Genomic DNA, 20,705 nt, shown 5'->3' on the forward strand with positions numbered 1-20,705 from the left:
GACGGATTATTAAAACACGACTGAATTTCCTCTCCGAGCTTGTTGGAAACGTGCATAAAGATGCTCAGAACCTCCCACTGTTCCATCTGTGGGGCAGCTTAAGAGATGTTTGTTTGATATTTATGTATAATGCTCCTCCAATGACAAATACTGTCTAATAAACGAAGCCTCAAGTTAGTCTCTTTTTTTTCGCCCCTCAGCAACCGCATTCACACCAGAGTCTTGTTGTCAGCGTGACCTTTTAGCATTTAGCATGGTGCCTTCACTGATCGGAAAAATAACAGATGTTTCAGCTTTTGATGAGGTTGAAATTTGTCTGATTGCAGTCAGCAGCTGATTTCTTGATGCAAATCTGGCAGAAACAGTTTCACAGTTCACACCGCCTTTTAAAAGAGGCTGATCTTTGATGCTTTTACTGCAAGATCTGTAGTGAAAAGAACTGTGTTCACTGTATTCAACTTTAAAATGGGGATGGGATGAGTCCAGTGTATGATGATAGGCTTGTCACTTTGTTCACATGCCCACTTAGGGCTGCTGTGATTCGTCAATCACGTTGATTTTATAACAATTCTGTCGCCATCAAGCCGCATCAGTCAACACATAATTTATTATTCTGTTAAAATTCTTAAAGGTTACACTAGTTTAATTACAAACTAAACTGTGCAGTCAGTTCCTTCCTTGCTGTGTACGTACCTTTAATTCAGGAGTTTGGGTCCAATCATTGGATATGAATATGCAGCAAAATCCCTTTTTGGAAGCATTTTCACTACTGCCTTTTATTTTACTTTCTGACTGTTGTTTTATAATGCGTAACAGTACCAACAAGATATTGATTTTATTTAATTGGGAGCAGCTGAGTAGCTTCTCCAAATGATACTTGACCTATGACCCCAGATCCTGAGGAGTTGAAAATGAGGCTTCGTGAATGCAGAGCAGGACCAGAGATCAGAAAGACGAGGAGGTGCTCCTTGTTATATGTAGGTACTGAACGTAATGTGTGAATTCACTGCAGCCTGCAGTGCATCAGTGGCAAATATGCAAATACCGGCAATAATTTATTCTTTTGTTTATTCGAGTTTTAATGTGAAAACACACCGATCTTTTATGTTGAGGTGGTATAACAGGTTGGGACCATATGATTTTTGACAGTGCCCAGGTGCATTTATTAGTTCAGCATAATTAGTGAAGACATGCTCACAGTGGAAAAACACTAAGTATTAGACAGTCACTCATGCACTGAATAGCTAAAATCCATACAGAGTAAAACATACTGGTTAATAGGATTGTGATTTGATAATATTTCCAATTAAACATGCATTTCTTGGTAGTTAGGGTTTTTTTTTTATTAAAGAGTAAAAATGCATGTTACTTCAATCACAACTTGTAGTAGGCTATAAATTCAGTCATATTTCAGGTGGATTATAATTTGAGTGGTTGGCCCTTTAAATGTCCAACATTCCTAATTAGACATTCTCAGATTAATAAATATTTTGATATCTTAGAATATCCAGCTGTAGCTTAAGAGTCATATTTACACCCTTTTAAAAAACTGCAAAGATTCAGCTTTTTTCCAGTTCTTCTTTCTCTTCTTGAAACCGTGTAGTTTGAATAGCGACATGATGATGTTTCTTGTGAATTACGGCTAAATTGTCACTTCATCCTGTATGCGGAAAACCAAAGTAGTGTGGCCTATCAGGCTATCTTGAGCAAGAGCCTGCTAGGTTATCTCAGTTCAGTCAGTTCTCTGACCCCTGGGTCAATGCTATCAGCGTATCTAACCAGTTGTACTTTCAAGACACTTTATGTTGGAGTTCTGACAGTGATCTAGATGGTTTGCAATGCATTTGGTGTGGATCACTTGTTTGAAATTGAATCTACCGTTGCTGCGCCTCTGCGCTGCTGGTGCAGCAGGTCACGAAGCCGTTTCTACGACCTGCAGAACCTTCGGTTCTCTAATACGACCTACAACTCTGCTGTCACTTGCTGGTTCTGTGATCCTAACTTTACTCACAGGATGCGACAGGCTCGAGTTGTTGACTCTTGAAAGTCTCATTACAAAACCACCCTGTGCAACGTTCAGTCAATATGTATATAAGTCCATGTTCATTGTTATTCTGCCTGGTGTCAGTGGGAAATGGATAGTAGCTCTAATGATGGCCGTGTCGACTCATTTTACCAGCAAATCTGTTATTTATAACCTAATGAAAATCTACTGGTGGTGGAAGAGTGAAAATCTGGGACAGTTGATTCAAAAAATATATGTATTTTTTGAAAGTGATGAATGTGACGGAGCATCAGTCCCTTACTTACCATGTCGCTAAGTACAACACTGTAGCTTTGTTTGTGTTGGTGAAATGTGCACAAAAGCCTGTATTGACTAATTTGTATAATCTTTCATTTGTTAGTATTGGAGACCAGTTATGGCCCTGTTGGGTAACTAAATTCTGCTTTGAACATTTGTGCATTTTGGTAAAGAGAAAGTTGAATTCAGACTTTTAGTATACTTGTAAATGAAACGAAATTAGTTGAATAAAAGTACTCTAATTTAAAGATGTTTTTAATTCTATGCTTGATACCAATCTACGTCATTTAAGTATAGTCGATATCAAGTATTCATGGGGTTCAGGGACCACAGCCACCTGTGAGTAGCTATAATCTGCAAATGCTTGAGACCCCCTCTAACACTTATTACTGCCTATTGTAATAGTTCAGATACCAAACACACCTTAAATACCCACAGCGGAAACTGACTTAGCATACAGAAGCTAATATTTACACTCTTCCTTATCTCTGCTCTTGTGATCAGCTGACTTGACAGTTTTTTTTTCTCTAAACATGCCAACATTCAGGGAAAACAAACTCCTTAAACAAAATGTCCATGAACTGTAATAAATTTTACATGCTGTGAACATAAAGATTGAACAAATTCCTTTTTTTTTTCTTTTTTTATCTTTTTTTTTTTCAGAAAATAGTCTTGGAAATTGTAGTGACACGCCACACTGGAGCAGACCGAGTCACAAGCTGCAGCCACCAAAAGGTATCAAGAGTTAAAAAGTAGACAGGGACTATGATCATCACTAGTTGTTTATTATTATCAATTTACTCTTTCATTTATAGATTCCAGTCCACCTGACATGGCTTTGGTTTGTCTCATGTTTTGGTCTGCGTCAGTGATGAATGCCAATAATGATACTGCAAAACAGTTCACTTTCCATGCTTATGAACCGAGACAAGTTGAGTGGTCCAAGTAAATGGCCTAGAGGAACTACATCTGTAACTTCGTACCTGTAGAAAAAAATCCGAGTAGAGTATATTCCCACACAATGCAGTTTACAGATTCACGGTGCAAACTTGATTTAAAAGTTATGGGGACTGAGTTTGATGATGACTCTGTGGAGATAATGAAGTCTGGAGCTGCAGAACCTTCCTCTGTTTGAGCACCAGAACAGACAACAGGTCTCCTGGTTATTGGCATGAACCAAGTTCTGTTAAATAGAGCAGTGCTGCTTGAAAGAGACTCTCCATTAAAAAGTTAAACACAGTTGCCATTTGCTTTATTGGGTCAAAAGTGCATAATTGTTCCAAAAGATCCATTTAATTGTTTAACTTTGAGGCAGCCTGTGTTCTAGATGACGGGTGGGAAGGTACAGCCTCTGTGTTTTTGATGATTCGAATGGAATATTCCCTCACATATCATGGTGCCCTGTAATATAATACTCCAATCCCACCCAAAGCAAGCATTAGGATGATTTAAACCAGAAAGTAGGTCAATGAGAGCATTATGAAAAGCAAAATGATAGCAGAGATACGTCCTCCTCTCTTTCCATCACTTAGACATCCATCGCAGCTCGGCTATAACACTCCCAAACCATCCCGAGTTACCCACAGTAAAAAGAAAAGAGCAGCACTCTCTTTAACCCAATAAAGCCAGACATCTTGCTGACTCACAGCAATGGCCTCCTTAGGAGCCATGCCAGGGATATTATGGAAATGATTCATTAAAGGCCAAGGTTTTTTAGCTGGTTTTATCCAGCTTTCAGGGCAGCCTGACAGTGGGACATTTGATCTCAATTGCAAAGTGGCCCATTTCCCTCAGACATCACCACTGCAGTCAGTTTCAAGGGCCCAACTCTGCCTCTAAGCACGTTGGCCACGGGGCAATCAGCTGTTCCTATTTGCAGGCCCGTGTTTACAGATGGAAAATGCATGTTGTTTCAGGAGGGAAATGAGCGCCATTTCAGACTTGCGATGCAAGCATGAGATTACCTCTGAGCCCTGGTAGAAATGGATCAGGTGTGGACTGATGGCAGCCACGGCTCATTAGGAGGGAATGCGTGTGTGTGTGTGTGTGCATGCGTGTGTGTGTTTAATTGATGCACTAATTCTCAGCCACTCAGGAAATGGCCCTTGGGTGGGTCTTCCAAATGGCACACAAATATTTACTATGGACGCAAACATCTTTGGAAGCCCATCTACTCGGACCTGTTTAGGCATGTAGAGCGCAGTGAAAGTGTGTCCAGGTCTGTGATACAGCGCGGTGATATCATCTCCCCATCCTCCGCCGCTCAGCTGGCCTCTCAAACGGTTAGATGACTCATCAGCGTGGATGAATTCCTTCAAGCTCTCCCTTCTCTCAACCTCAGGAACTCCTTGTACTGATGAGTTCAGATGAGGTTAAAATCCGCCCCCGCGCTTTTCATGCTAGGCCAGATTCAGGCCAGGAACGTTCGCAGTCAGGCCCTCATTTAGGCCAAAGTCTTAAACGATAGAAACTAGTCATCAAACCCCGTCAAAGGATTCTGTTGTTTTTTTTTTTCTTTTTTCTTTTTTCAGTAGATAGCCCAGGCTATCTCGACTTCTCAGCTCTGATGTATCACATTTCCGTTGTGATGCTGTACATCCATCTGTTTCAACGTGCGCACATGGGTGGGTGTGTGTGTGTGTGTGTGCGTGTGTGTGTGTGTGTGAAGCATCTTGTTTAGTCAGTGTGTCTAACGGAAATGGGTCACAGCGCCCTAGTTCTCATTGTGTGGGCATGCATGTTTCAGCGTATTCCCTTTCAGGTGTTGTTTTGTCCCGATTGACTTATCTGCAGAAACATTTACTTGCTCCGGCTCCCCTGCTGTTCGGTGGCATGTTGCTCTCTTGTTTACCTTTTCTCAAGGTTGAACAAGAGCTTCTAATTCCACCTTCCCGTCGCTCGTGTGCATACACAACGCGCTCGCGGAGGTCTCGGAGCAGCCGCATTTGGTCCGGCAGCTTATGTTTTGCCTTATTTAATCATGTCAGGCCATATTGAATTTACAAATAGCGGTCACGCCGCATGTGTAAGGGAGCTACCCTGTTGAGTGTGTGCAGCGGTGCTAGGCTGCAGATTACATGATATAATAGTGTTTAGGCATCGCCTCCCCTTTTTAAATTCCTTTAACCTTGACTCCCCTTAAATGCAGGGAGAACACATCTGCCAGGCTGGTGTCAGACATTAGGAAGACACACCGCTCAGGCAGCATTGTCACTTTTTATTAACGCCCAGAGCTTTGCATGGACACCAGCTGTTGCATCAAGTGGAGGAGTCTTGGTGGGATGAATGACCTTGACTTTGTCTGCCGCTGCTTCGGCTCTAACCCCCGCTTAATTCTTTTGTTTGCTCTCATACATTTTAAATGGATTACCACTCTTGACATTGAAGGTCATTTAGCAACTAAGTTCTTGTGTGATTAAAGAAGAGTGTTAGCAGCAGGTGCGGTCATGCTTATATTGGCTAGCAAAGGTGGCAGAACTTTTAAAGAATCTCTGGTGAGTGTGAGTCCAGTCCAAAAGATGATCAAACACAATCTTAAAAATCTGGCATCCTTCCACGTTAGGATTTAATCAGAATCTCACTATTCCCTGGAAAGACACCTATTTTTATATCCCTTTTTTTTGGCTGCCCCTTTCAGAGTGACACCTGGGCGGTGAGTCATATTGCTCACATTGAAAGTGTCACTGAATGTCATGGATGAGGTTCACCATGACACTCTAACCGTATGTTAACCTTTAGTAAATGTGAACATCATCTAATTTCTGCAAAAACAGAACAGCAGCAGTTTGTTCCACTTCTGAAGATGTAATTTAAAGCGTATTTATTAGCACATTTTTGTATCAATAGTTCCTACATTTATTTGATATTTTGATTATCTTTTCTGAACAGAAGGAGACGTGTCGACTGGAGAAAGTAATAGCTTTTAGTAAATCTGCTAATTGAGCAGAATGTTGTAACTTTATGCTGTCTATAGAATATGAAAGACCTAATAAGCTAATATTATCGAGTTCATTTTGATTACTTGATTACATAGATTTTAGCTTTTTAAACCATTTTAAAATAGTCTGGAGTCTGAACCTTTGTGTTCCTGGTGCAGCCATAAATCTGCCACACAAGCAAAGAACATCAGTGGACGACAAAGCGGCTTCTCTTGGCCCGCTGCTGGTCATTTCTGCTACAAGAAACGATCAGATGGAATGCTGGAAAAGGCTATTGTGTGCAAGTTGTGCTAAAAGGAGTTGGCCTCTCTGCACAGCTATTCAAGCCTAAAATAGCATCTCGGAGCTAAACATGTTGCAGCAAGCAGAGATGTACATGTTTCTAAGAAGTTATTCTCTTTTATTAGACATTCTACGAATGGAGATCCTGAAAAACCTAAAAGCTGAACAGCATTAATAATAGCACTTTGCACCAATCTGATGACTGAATAACCTAAATATCAGATTAAAATATCTTTGTTGAGCTGACATGTCTATTTATTCAATAACTTGTCAATATGTAGTCTCCAATTAAAGTGTCATTGTGATTATTAATTAAAGACCTTTGCAGTTAAAATTTTAATCGAGTCACACCTCTAATATATGCACACACATACACGCCGGCCCTCTACTGCTAACATGCACCTTATTCTTTGGATGGAGTGCAGTGACCTTTCCTGTTGCTGATGCCTCTTAAGTAGCATAGGAGAGAAATGAAAAGAGAGGGAGAGGGAAACAGATGAAGAATCAACCAGCCAGGAGATGATGAAGCCGCACCCTCCCCATCACTACCCTCCACCCCACCCTCTTGTGTGTGCGTGGCAGACTGTAGGGGTAAAAATCACTTTAGAACGGTGCCTGCTCTGTCATTGGCTGACATTGTCAAGGATAATGGATAATCACCACAGAAAGTGTAGAGCTGCTCGCTTGTGCCTTGGTGTCCCGCTGTGGGGGGAGGAAGGGTGGAGGTCAGGCTTTTTGGGTGCCACCACCATTGAGATGACATGTTAACAGATGTGTAAGGTCGTTCACAATGTATACAGCAGAGGAGATAATGTAATAGTAATGCACACATCACAAATTCTCGGCGTGGAGAGGTGGAGTGCCGTGTGCTTTAGCGGTTCGGTACAGAGGACAGCTCCCCCTATATTAAGGTCAGGTGTTTAACAGACATCCGTCACTGTGGAGATTTTTGTTCCCCTTTGTTTTTTATTCATAGAGTAAAAATGTTGCCTCTTGGTTGCCATTTCTTCTTCTTTTTTTTTTTTTCTTTTTTTTTGTCTGAACAAGCAAAAATACAGAAGAATACCTGATCAGACAAATTATATTTCTGCTTTGACATGCCCAGTTGCCAAATTGTCTTAACTGACAAGGGTAGAAATAAGGCTGAAAATTAATCAGAGAGGGATTGTTATGTTTTTTAAAATTAAGTTTCATTGAAATGTTATGAGTTGAAGTATCTGAGACTTCTGGTCAGAGACTGATCCAGACTCCTGCTGTCTGAAAACGACTCCGATCTCAAGCGCGCATTGTGCATTGTGCGGTTATTCAAGCTGAAAATCATGATTATTAACACAGGAAGCTGAGGTAGGAGGCGGAGCACTGCCAATTGTCTTTCAACGCGAACCTGAGAACAGAATATGTAAAACATTGTCAGTCAGTCACAATCCAACGGAGAGGAAGGCAGTTTGAAAATCAGCCAAGAACATAGTTTAAGGACCTTTTGGCACTTTTTAGTGGTTATTCATTACCAAACTAAGCACAATCAATCAATCAATCCAGTTTATGTGTATAACACACTTCAGCAACAAAGCAGTTCAAAGTGTTTTACATCATGAAGGAATAAAAACACCATAAACCTGTCATACAGTCACCAATTATGAAGCCAGAAACAGACATTACATTTTGTTAATTGCCAGCATTAAAATCATCAATGCGCAACAGACCACAGTTACCCTCATGTAGCTAGAATTCACAAATATTTGAGACATCCCCTCTTAAAATGCTTATAAACCCCTTTTTTAAAAGGTTATACTCCAAATATACATTAATTTACATTGTAAACCATTGTAGCGCTACAGTTTTTTTTTCCCTACTCTTGGAACAGCCAATCACCGCCAAGGGAAATTAATTGTGCCCTCAGATCAGCTGCGTTGTGAACACTAGTCTGTAGCGTATCAATTAGCATTGCGCCTAGGTATTTCAGCTTCCCAGCTGCATTTTCTTTCAGCTTTTTAAAGCATGTTTTATGAAATAAATGTACAATTAGGGGAATTTTCTACAATTACTTTACAAATAATAACCATGAATAGGCAGGGCTCCACTGTTTTCTACTTAAACATCACACAGTTACTTGAAACACTTTACTACGTCCATTCTGAGTATTTGCTTCGTTCAGGAAGATCATCAGAGGTTCACCGCCTCAATCCTATATTTCCCATTGAAATACCTATCAACCTATTGTTAAAGAGCCATCCAGTACAAGGATGGTGACAAAATAAAAGCTGGTTTCACAGAAATCTCTTAAGTTTTTGGCTCTAGTTGTTTTAAGTTAGCTAGAAGTTGGCTTTGGTTGGCCTCTCTTTTTGATTAATGTAAAGTTCGTGGTGTCTCCAGGTGAGATATGAGCTGCTTATCGCTACTTAACAGAACCTCGACTTAAAAATCCTGAGTTATCTCTTTGGAAACTGGCAAAAAAAATTTTTAAAGAAAAACTGAGTGACCAATGTTAAATGTAATTGGTAAATGTAAGGGTTGAGTTGTGTAGGAACGTCTATACTGCAGTGGTATAATATCCACTAGAATATGTCTTGGGGCAAAAAAAAGGTGGACCGCGACTCCAAGGTTCTCTGGCAGCAGCAGAGAGAGCGTGTCTGCGATTCCTTTCCATTTCCATTTGACCCTGTTGCTCACCAGGCGTTCCAGTCCTGGCATATTAGTCATCTTGCCAAGCCCTTGCCAAGGTAAACATGTTTACATGTTGACTGCACTGATCAAATCGGGCATTAGGGGTATTCCATCAGGACAGTGTTAAACCCACTGGCGGAAAAATAGTCTTAATCCAGTGCAGCTAAGATTAGCATGATGGCAGACGTCAGATGGCCCAGGGTGACCAGGTCGGCTCTTTGTCATTTCCATATTTGGGTCAGCAGTTCAAAGATGGCCTTTCAACTGTAATCAATGGTGACTGAGCGTTCTCGGTGGACTCGTGCTTTTCACTGCTGCCTGAGCCTGAAGAAACTTTTAGTTTGAGAAAGCATTAAAAAGGTCGATGTGATTGTTTTCCTCCTGCTACTCAGATTTACATCTCAGCTAATTAGTTTATTTCTAGTGTTAAATCCCAGTTCATTTTCAAGGTGGCATTAACTGTGCCACCTCGCTGCCCTTGCTGTCACCACCTAATCCTGTGGCACCCTGTGAACTTTGACCTCGGAGATAGGAAGGCCGATTTAGGCTTTTGACCTTTCCTCGGCTCCCTGTGAAACGTTCAGGCTTGTGGGCTAAGTAGGTTTTCTGTTGCCTTTCTTCACAAACAAGGTCTGCTGTCCTGCTATGTGACCTGCAATGTCGGCTTGCTTAGCGGACGCAAAAGGTGAGGACAGCGTCGGGACAGGACAAGGACAGCTGCTGAGCCGAAGTGGAAGCTCTGTATTAATTAACCTTTATGAGATGCAGCCCGGACTGTCGGAGGTGCCCCGTATCCACGGAAACCACGCTGACAGGGTTCAGAGCAGAGGTCTCCCAGGGCAGCACTGCTGACACTGTCATGGCAACTGGCACGACGTGCACCCCGGTGATACTGACTCTGCCCTCCTGACAATGGTGTGCTGTGACAGGTCCGCCCAATTTCCGAGCCAACCCGTAACGTCTGTGCAAACACACACGCATACGCACACACACCTGACAGCAGAGTACAACTTGTTTTATAGATGTATCCTTGCTTTGTTTCTATACCTGTTTTTGTTTTTTACCAGTGAACGTCCCTCACGCTAGTCAAGTCCTTTCATGTTTTTTGCTCTTGTATCCTAATACATAAGCTTTCTAGGCCCATTTGTTATTATGCATTATGCATGTTTTATATATCTCTCTCTTGAGCATTCAAACATAAACCCTGTTTGAATGCTCAAGTTTTCTGTGTCATGTCATGATGTATTCATCTGGTCCTCACCAGATAAGATAAATATAGAGGCTAGATGTCAGATTTCCGTTATATCGCTATTCCTCTAAGAACAATGTCAAAATGCGGAGCTGTCTGAAAGACTTGTCAAACTGCTTTTACCACTAATAGCATGGAGTTATCATCTTCTAAATTTCTCAGGGTTTTGGGCCACATGCCTGTTAAACTGCATTAAAGTTTGTTGAGAGTCATTTATTATTCTTTTAAGAAGAGAATTAGGGCCAATTGAAAAAAAGTTTAATGTCGAAATTCTGCTTTTCTTTTTTCAGTTGCTCTTCAGTACCAGTCCTGTCCAATTGCAATGCCTTGTTTCTTTTTTTTCTTTCTTTCAGTAAATGTTTCTTTAGCAGTTTTGTTACAGATTATATTTGCTGTCCTGATCCTGTTTCATGTCCTGGCTTGACATGAAACGAATATAAGCTGTCCTATGACCTCACATTTGACTCTAAGATACTTTATCATCACAAAGAACTCATAAGTTAATGTTGCCAAAGTTTTGCAGCTGTTAACTTAGTCTGGATCATTAGCCCTCCCCCACGATCTCTGACAACTAGAATGCGGTAGTTGTGCTGATATGTTTTCTTCAAACATGGCTCATTGTATCAGGACCAAGCAGACTTGTTTATGTCTAAGGATTTTGGCTAAAATGTTTTTCAGGACTCCTGTAGTTTTTTAACACAACTTTTCCAGGCTTAGCTGAGGTGCCATTACGTTCTTCGTCCAAGAAAAAAATAGCCTCATACCTGACTGTTCTTCTGCATAAGGTGCATGATTCCTCAGTGTATCGTGAACAGTCATTACTGCTTTGGTGTTTTCTGTGAAGGGGAACTTTTTCTAGAAGTTCTGCAGGTGACAAATCTAAGCTCAGGTGCCGTGATCTTCTTACAGCAGACGTAAGACGCTAAAGGACCGCATTCATCTGGAAATGCAGAACCTACACAGGTAGACTCTGAAAACAGGCAAGAGCCAGAGTCTCTCTATCTCTACTAAACACACTTGGTGCTGATGTCATAGAGGAATTTGAACTGAAGCTTAGAAAATGAACCGACACTGAACCCCTGCTCAGAAACGCATACTGAACATATATACATTTATATTCCAGCATGAATATTCTGACATCTGAGAAAAGGAGAAAAATACACTTTATTTTTTTTTTTTTTTAGTTTTTGGCTTGATTCAAGTTTTTTTAGTTATTGTTATTTTGGCCTATGTGTTACAGAGAAGAGGATTTCTCCCAGTAAATGATCCATAGGTGTTGAAACATGTTGCTAAATTAAGAAAGAAGATCTGGTCTTAAGCTATCATGAATTTTAGCCTATAGTTTACTTTTCTTTCTTTCTATTTTATTATTTGAATTAGTTGTTTTGTTGTTGTTGTTGTTTTTTTTTATAGTTTTTTTCCCTTTTTTTATTGTTTCTGTATGAAACAAAAAAAGGCTACAAGTATGTGTATTTTTTATTAGAAAGAGAAAATAAAGATTTCATCAATCTTAAGCTCTTTTTTTTTTCAAAAGAAATAAAGTGGAATTATCTTGTTCTAGATTGTGAACCAGAGATTAGTTGTAATCCAAACTCATTTAGAAACAACCCTCTAGCTTAACACTGGTAGAAAGCAGTGAAGCGTATGCTAACCTTAGCAGCTAACAGTTAGCAAATTGTGCTGCTCTCACAGCAATTATAAATCTTTGGTATACTTTCTGACTCAACACACAGTGCCCCCATAGTCGTCTCTCTCTAATATTAGTGGGTGTTGTCGGCCACCTTGGCAAGGACTCAGGAGCTGCTTCCTTATTTATTTCAATGTGAGTCTTAAATACCGAGGCAGAGAACCAAGGTTCTCCCCTTTATGTCCAGGCCTCAACATGAAAATTTACATTCATCTTAACTTGACGAAAAATCCTATGGAATTTCATATCCCTAGATCCAAATCTTGTTAGGTTACTAAATAATGAAAATCATTGTCGATGTCTTTTCTTTTAGATTGTGTTGGACAGCAAGCTGCCTAAACCAACTCTTTCCTAGATTTAAGCACATTCTCAATTTCTACAACCAGTGTGGATAGAATAAATCTGTATTCCATTTGATTTTTGATTTTATGTGTGTGTTTTGGCGAGCCTGAATTAACCTAATATTATGTCCAAGTTAAATTCACCTCAAATTTAATGTCCTGGTACATCAAATCTTCCAAGTGAACCTTGTTGTAGGTCCTCATTCTAAAGCTTATTGGTGTGTTTAAGCCTGAGCGCTTAACTGCTTGCTGGTGTATACGTGGGTGGGTGGTTGGCTTTTGCTCCACTGAGACCGTGGGTTGCGTTGTGTGAGATGTAACTCAAGTGCATAAGAAGGCAGGAGGTGGTAGAGAGAGATAATCCGCTGAAATGACAACCTGCATAAAGAATTATGCACAGCTCTCACAAGGCCCTTCACTTGTGAAAGACGCTGCCGGGAGAGGCTTGCTGCTCAAGACCTGAATGTTTTCAAGGTAGTGGGCTTGAATTTTCAATTCGGATCTAATCAAGCCTAATCTGTTGGGTGGCTGTGAGAGAAGAGTGCAGAGAGGAGAAGGAGCCGTGTGCAGTCAGTCTGAAATGTTGCTAAGTAACAGAGATGGCAGACAAGGTGGGGAAATGAATGTGATATAGTGCACTGCAAATCCTTGCTTCTCACACGATTTCTTATTTTTCTCCTCTTTTCCCTCCCCCCCTCCGACCACCTTTCCCTCCCTCTTTTTCCCTCTCCCTCCTGTAGGTCACCCTGCGACACACTGTGAGATCTGCAAAGCATAAAGGCGCCACTGACAGAGCAACAGCCAGGCTGAAGGACAGACACGCTGGATATCAACAACGATGGATTACGGCAACATCTCTGTGATAAAATCCCACTGACTTCGCCACTGCCACTCATGTGAGCGTGAAGGTGGGCCTTCTGGGATCCTGTAGCAGTTAAAGGCGTACAACAATGCCTTGGAGGCTCTCCTGCACCAGATTCCCTCCAGCCATGGTGGCTGTTTCACCACACTAAGCCAACCACAGAGAGGGATCACATACAGCCAGTGCACCCTTAATTAAACCTTTATACTCACTCTTTGCAACATCACAACCTCTTTTTTGGTTTCTAACAAGTGCGTGCAACTGCCAGCCAGATGACTTGGACAGCTATCATTTACCAGTAGCATTGCTGAGCTATAAGAAGGGATCTGAGTATTGAACATGACTCATGGGGAGGAGCCTGGCCCTGAGACACACAAGGATTCAGCTGTTTTAACTTATCTGGAAGGTTTACTGATGCATCCAGTGGTGGCCGGGCCTGGGGCCACGGCAGGTGGGAGATCCGAGGCTTCCAACAGCAATCAGGAGCAGGGCAATAAAGTGGGTGGGCCTTTACCACTACCAAACCATGACCCAATGGTACCCAAGGCTGGAACCAATGGGCCCAAGCTAGGTTCTTCGCAACACCTAAAGAAGGCCCGGTTGCTGCGCTCTGGAGCATGGAATGATCCAGGGAACCAGAGAATGAGTTCACCTCCAGTAGAGCTGAATGGCCAAGTGGGAACCTTGCAAAATGGTGCCCTGGAGGGATCTCCCCATTCTGGAGAGAGCACCTTGTTGGCGTCTTTGCTTCAGTCATTCAGCTCAAGGCTTCAGAGTGTAGCAATGTCTCAGCACTCTAATAAGCCCACTGGTGAGTGTTCTTCTCCGTCCAAGGCACCAGCTACAGATAAAGAGCCACTACCTGTTTACGGCACAGCCTCCAGTCGCCTTAAAGGCCTCATGAGGAAGAGCAAACTTCAGAACCACAACAACACCCCTTACAGCCGCCGGGGCCACAGTCAGGACAGGCCGCCAGAGTCCCCCAGGTCGGCACACAGCGCCACGCCTCCTGCAGCTCCCGCCGCGACCGACTCTGTGTCCTGTGCAGAACGTCTGAAGGCCGTGGCCAACATGGTTAAAATCCGTTCTAGTCCCGCACCCTCACCCAAGCCCAGCGTAGCTTGCAGTCAACTCGCCCTCCTGCTGTCCAGTGAAGCTCACCTCCAGCAATACTCCAGAGAGCATGCCCTCAAAGCTCAGCTCTCAGGAAGATCTGCCAGTGAAAGACTGGCCGCCATGGCAAACCAGCAGCATGGTCAGGACAAAAGGCCACCAAGTGTGGGGGTGTCTTCAGACACAGTAAGCTCCTTATCGACTCAAAACGGAATGACGACAGCCACAATAACAACGACACTCCCTCGAACGGCTGCCACCAATCCTCAGAGCCCCTCGCTGCAGAGAGGCCACAGCCAAAACTCTCCGCCCACTCCCCCACACGCTCCAAGCCTGCCTACCAGGGAGAAGCGAGGCTTTGACACACGTCCAACCCGCCCACCCCAAACGTGCAGCAGCTTGCTCCTGCTGCTGCTGAACAACCACAATAACCAGAAGCAACTGACCAAGAATGGGCACCTGGAGGACATCAGTGGACTTCTGCCACCAAGTGGCTCCTCTTCAGTCACATCAGACAGCGAGTGCTCTGTCCATGAGAGGAGCAACACCAAGGACAGCAGTGATGCTGAGAGCTCCTACTCCAGTTGTTCTCCCATTGACCTCTCGATGAGAGGCCGCAGCAGTTTACAGGACACAGGGCCCAAAAGTACACCCCCTTCCTCCTCCTCCAGCTCCATGTTCTCTTCTACCACCGCGTTCTCCTCACCCCCAGTAACAATATCTCCTCAAGCTCCTATCCAGCCTCCCACTACATCTTTTTCTCCTTCCTCTATGGCTGTTTCTTCTGTTTCATATCCAATATCGTCATCTTCCTCCTCCTTTTCTACTTCCTCCTTGGACAAATTGACCGAATCCTTACTAAACAAATGGAAGCCAGAGCCATCTAGATTAACTGTGTCCAAGAACAAAGAGCCTGAAATGAACCCAGACTTAAAATCCCACCCCAAGGTCACACTCATGCAACTTCTTCTTGAGCGCAGAAATAATGAGATGGCTAATAAGAGCACAGGCAGACAAGACTCGCCCCTTGATATAACTATGGCCAACATGTCACGAAATCAACAAAAGGGGTCAGTTACTTGGGAAGAGGGTCCAACAAAGAGCCCAATTGAAAGGCCTGCAGGCCCGTCCCAGTCCGTCTACTCGCTTAGTCGTGACACAGGTGCTGCACAGTCCCCATATTCATACCCCTCTCCCCATGTCCAGTCCAGTCCACTTGATTTGTGTAAGTCTAAGACCTTCCCTGCTGACAAAGCGTCAGAGCCTGCCTTCAGTGCCAGTAAACTGTTACAAAATCTGGCGCAGTGTGGCACGACTTCCCCACCCCCACCTATCTCCTCTGGAAAAGGGGCAAGCCAGGAACTCAATGACAGCAGGCCCCATGCTCTGTTGGAAAGACTCAATACTCCTGTCAACAGGACCACCCCTACCCCGCTTTCCGATGGAGCTTCAGGCAGTAGCACACCTTTCAGTCGTAAGGAACCTTCCCCGCCTTCCTCACAAATTGAGAACCTCTTGGAGAGACGTACTGTGCTGCAGCTACTTCTAGGCACCGGTTCAACTGGTGCTACAGCTGGCCGCAAAGAAAGACCCAGTGGAAGTGGCCACGGGACTGCTGAAATGGAGGGCGGCTGCTTCGAGAGGAGCCCTACTGCCTCCATCCTCTGTGACAGCTCTAATGGGTCCCCTTTGGATGTCAAAATAAAATCAGAGCTTACGGAGGATGTAGGGTCATCCCTTACCAAGTCGGAGGACTTGAGCGGCAAAAAGAGACTGAGTTCCTACGGGAAGAATAGCCCGCTCTTCGATTCTCAGCAAGACCTGAAGACGGAACCAAGGCCTGCAGAGTTCATAGCGAAATATGGCCTCCTCAGCCAGCTGCTTAAACAACAGACCACTACCTATTACTCCAGTGCTGCAACGATGCAGCCTGAGCCACAATCCAGACAAGTCAAAGAGGAGCATAGGGACTATCCAAACCCCAGTCCTAAAAGGAGACGGCTCTGCTCCGAACATACAGACAGCTTGAACAGCATCAGCTCTCCAAGAGCAGTGGACAGTGGTAACGCAAATATGTCTGCCTCGTCTACTGTTCAGGCAGACCCTGAGCAGCAGAGGAGTCTAAAAGAGGAGGAGCTTCCACCAAGAAGCCCTATGAGTGAAACCCTTACCAGAGAGAGTCGCGGCTTCAACGTGTTGAAACAGCTGCTGCTCTCCGACAACTGTCTGAAGGAACTGTCCCAGCAGCCGCGACAGGGACCCAGTCCCTCTATCCTGCAGACCACTGGCAAAGCCAATGGTAACATTCTCAGTCAGCCTACACAAAATCACAACTTCCTCCACCTGCCTAGCTGGCACACCCATGGTTCCCTCAACTCAGGGCTTCCAAATCATATAAGACCACTGCCCACCCCTCCTGAAGGCAACAACCCCATCCGCCCAGCCTCATGGATCCGCCAACCGGTTCCATGGCCCGCCACGCAAAAACGAGAGCCCCCTACTTTAATCAAACAGGAGCCTGAGAGCCCCATTCGATGGAGCAGTCAGGAAAACGATGGCATGGACGAGGGTTGTGAGTCGAACCCGGACTCCCCGCGGCTTTCACGTTCCAACCCGATCCTGTACTACATGTTGCAGAAGGGCAACATCCAGCTGAGGAAAGAGGCACCGGACCAGGCCGAAGGAGCCCGGCCCGTGGTCAGAGTCAAAGAGGAGCCTGTCAGTGACATGCACACCTATGAACGCAGCCTGAGCTCCACCCCTCAATCACCAACCCACAATGACAAGCACAGCCATGAGGGCCAGGGGTTGAGCCAGTCGTCCCAGTAAACAGTTGTATCAACTACAAAAACCTACAAAGTGGAATCAAGTCCATTGACTCCTTCTTGTTTTCATTTTTTGTGTACCTTGCCAAATTGGTTTGATGAAAAAAAAAGACTTTTTCACTTTTTTTGTTTTTGATTTGATTTTAAAAAAAAAAATCTATTGCTGTTTCAATTTTAAATAGCTTCAACGTGGAATGGTAAAAAAAAAAAAGTGGTCCGTCTTAGCCTAACTGATCCAAAAACGTCTTTTTAATTTTTTTTTTAGCCCCTACACATCCACCATTATTTTGCACTCATTAATTAATGTAAAGTCCCCGTTTATTATATTTTATGTTACACATTTAATTTATCACTAAAGTGTACACATAACGGTTTTTCCTGTGTTCTGGATGTTGCCTCGCATCAAACATTTAGAGAACATTTCAGGCAACATTTATAATTGATGATTTCAACAAACAAAAACAAAAAAACGTTTGTGCTCAGCTCGGTGGATAGATTTTATTTTCTCGATCAGAACATCTGTCAGAAATATAAAGTCCTATTAATTTCGGATGGGATTTCAGACAAAGCCATTCTCAGACAGTTACAGTGGTCTAATTAAAACGACGCACACGATAGATTCACACTGCAGTACCTACCCTCCGTTCCAGGTCGCGCCACTATGAACGCTTTTGTCTTGCTTTTCCTCAGAATTCAGGGCTGTGGGGAAAAGACTTCATCAGTGGAGATTCACTCACTGTGTTCTGCTTTTACTCTTCTTTCTTTTTTTTTTCTTCTTTTTTTTCGTGCTGAGCCTTTAAGGGCGAGATTCGACAGTGCAAATTCAGGGTAATGTGTTTGCAGATTGTGCAGTTCTGAGCAGATGGGTCAACATGAGAGCGTGTGGCACTTACAGTTGAGCAACGCTGTGTAAACGGGTTTCTGGAGCAACAGTAAAAAAAAAAAAAAAAGAGGCTGCTTTGTCTGACTGACTTATCTTGCCATCCTGATAAAAAAAAAGAAAAGAAAGAGAGAGAGAGACAGATCCACACAGAAAGAAGTTTGAGTGTGATGCACATGGCGCTTTTCTTTTCATGCAATATAAAAGACTACCTGGAGTGTGCACTATCGAAACTGAGCCCTCGGTGTCTATTTTTTTTTTTTTTAAGTATAATTTAACAGCATGAAATGGGGGCGGGGGAAAAAAAATCCTATCAGTATTGTTATCTTTTCTGAATTTGGTAATTTGTGATTTTTCTTTGTCATAATTTCTTAACCGTTGTGCTCTGCATCACATGTTTTATTTCGGTGGCGATCTCTCTTACTCATAACACGTCGAAAAGAATTGCATGTTGATGAAGAGAAGACCACAGGTACTCTATTTGTTTTCAGAGCAGCTGGATACACGCGCTCAACCCGCCCTCCAATCACCGAGACTCCTTTTGTCTTAAAGGGTATCTGGTATCTAGCTTCTTTACTTTTTCAATCGTACTGTAATCTTTCCGGTTGAGTTCACTTTGCTTTGTTCATTTAGTCTTGTGGTCTTTTTAATACATATACTTCTGACATACGTCTTCAATTATTACTACGTTTTCACGATGGTTAAATAAATTGTGTAAATAGTACTTTCAGTATGGAAGATGACTATTTTGTAATGTTTAAAAAAAAAAACAAAGAAAAAAGAAAAAGATATTGCCCTAGTTTTTAATGCCCTGAAATGTAAATACTGATTATATGCGTACAAGTGTACATACGAAGGCAGAGGATACTATGCCCATCTTTTTTTTCTTTTTTTTTTTTTCTTTTTTTTTTTGGTTGGTTTGTTCTTTGCATGTGTCTCTATGTGGTAAATGATAATCTATCCTGCGCTGTGTTGTGTAATAATGTCTGACTCTCCTCACTGCTGCCTGTTGCATGCAGACGCATGGGAACTACCTGTGTATCCCTACTGGTGATGGGGGAAAATGTCAAGTCTTAAAATAGGTCTTCTTTTTTTTCTTTTCTTTTTTTTTTTCCTGAATCAAAGAGCAAAAAGGTCGGCTTTTATGAGCAGCCCCTTAACAGCAGACTGTTGGAACAAGCAGATGGGGAAGGGGGGAGGGGGGGAGGTGTGAAAAATAAATGTGGATTGAATATTTTTGTGATTTTTATTTTTATTTTTTCTTTCTTTCCTGTTACTGGTTAACAAAAAGCTCTGTGAATGAGCATGGGGCTCTAGTTGGGGGATTGACGTACAATCATAGATCTGCATTGTGCATCTAAGAAATACATTTGTAGCAGCAAATATATCTATATATATAAATATATATATATAAAATGATGGGTTGTTTTTTTTTCATGTGAAGATCTGAAATGATATTTCATTTTTTTATGTTTTCATTTTTTGGTGTTCATTTGCACTGATATCTTCAAAAATAAAGTACTAAAATGCATGAGCTGTTATGAATGGGTTCCTGTTTTTCCACTTTTGCTCTCCTCCAAGTTCTTTTCTAAAAACATTTGGTAAAGCTTGAGCACAAATCCGAAATTATTGCAGTTTTTTTTATTTTGTGGAGAAAAGAATAAATTCAGAGAGAATTGCTTGATGTGGACATGATTTGGTACTGGGATCACTAGAACGAGCACCAGAGAGCATGTGTGCTGGCAGAACTATGGTTTATAACTGTTAGTTGGCATATCTGTCAGTTAAAACTGAAAATGAGCGTCTCTATGAACTAATCAGCTTTAGCAACATCTGAGTGAGTTTGTTAGATGTCACATAATGCCTTTGCCTGATTAAGGGTGAATGGTCACCTTATGTAGCTGCAGTAAAAGTGGAGCCAGTGACTTTCATTGTTTCGGCTAACCCTGGGCTGGTCTGAGATTCTGACTGTAAGCTAACCTTGAGTAAATATATAACACTCTCACCAGTATTTAAGCGTTTCCTACAAATATTTGAAACAAATTTGCATATGATTATGTAGTATTTTTAAAAATGAAAAGCATAACAATTGTTAATGCAGTGAAAAGAAAATAATTGTGACATAACATTTTAAAGTATACACTCTGGCAAAAGAAAGTTAATTTTTTAGTAGCGGCATTTCTGCTCTGTACTTTAACAAGTAAGGCAGCTTGTCGGGCTGTCTGCTGCTGTAGCCAGACCGCAGTCAGAATCCCCTCTCCAAGCTAAATTAGGGTTGCACCAATACGAGGGAAGATTCCCTCAACTCCCAGTGTTCTCTCTAAAAGTCCTAACAGATTCAGTCATCTACATAAACAACTACTGGTCTGCCTTTCAGCCGTATTACATCCCCATCAAACAGTTCCTTCCTAGTTCTTTGAACAACTGGATCTTCTGCCTTAGTAACGCATACCTCAAAAGACTAAATTATGACTATGTTTTGTATATGCAGCCATTTTTGATCCTTCTGGTTTTTTTAGCATCAAGTCTGCACAGATGGGATTTGGCATAAGTTTTGTTGTT

The 20,705-nt window shown here is 42.5% G+C and overlaps 1 protein-coding gene across 2 annotated transcripts in view; it reads left to right on the forward strand.

Annotated features, from left to right (window-relative positions):
* The window catches only part of nrip1b (nuclear receptor interacting protein 1b), a 52,458-nt gene extending 34,985 nt beyond the window's left edge, over positions 1-17,473 (forward strand). Inside the window, exons 2-3 of one of the 2 annotated variants that reach the window (XM_015049045.1) lie at positions 2,966-3,037; positions 13,204-17,473. In XM_015049045.1, coding sequence (XP_014904531.1) covers positions 13,665-17,267 — 3,603 coding nt within the window. In that variant the 5' untranslated portion in view covers positions 2,966-3,037; positions 13,204-13,664 and the 3' untranslated portion in view covers positions 17,268-17,473. The remainder of the gene's footprint in view (positions 1-2,965; positions 3,038-13,203) is intronic. The other variant, XM_015049046.1, reaches the window with a different exon arrangement.
* Positions 17,474-20,705: the final 3,232 nt, after the last annotated feature.

This window comes from Poecilia latipinna, unplaced genomic scaffold (assembly GCF_001443285.1).
Source record: "Poecilia latipinna isolate Pla-1442-1.1 unplaced genomic scaffold, P_latipinna-1.0 Scaffold922, whole genome shotgun sequence".
NCBI lineage: Eukaryota > Metazoa > Chordata > Actinopteri > Cyprinodontiformes > Poeciliidae > Poecilia > Poecilia latipinna.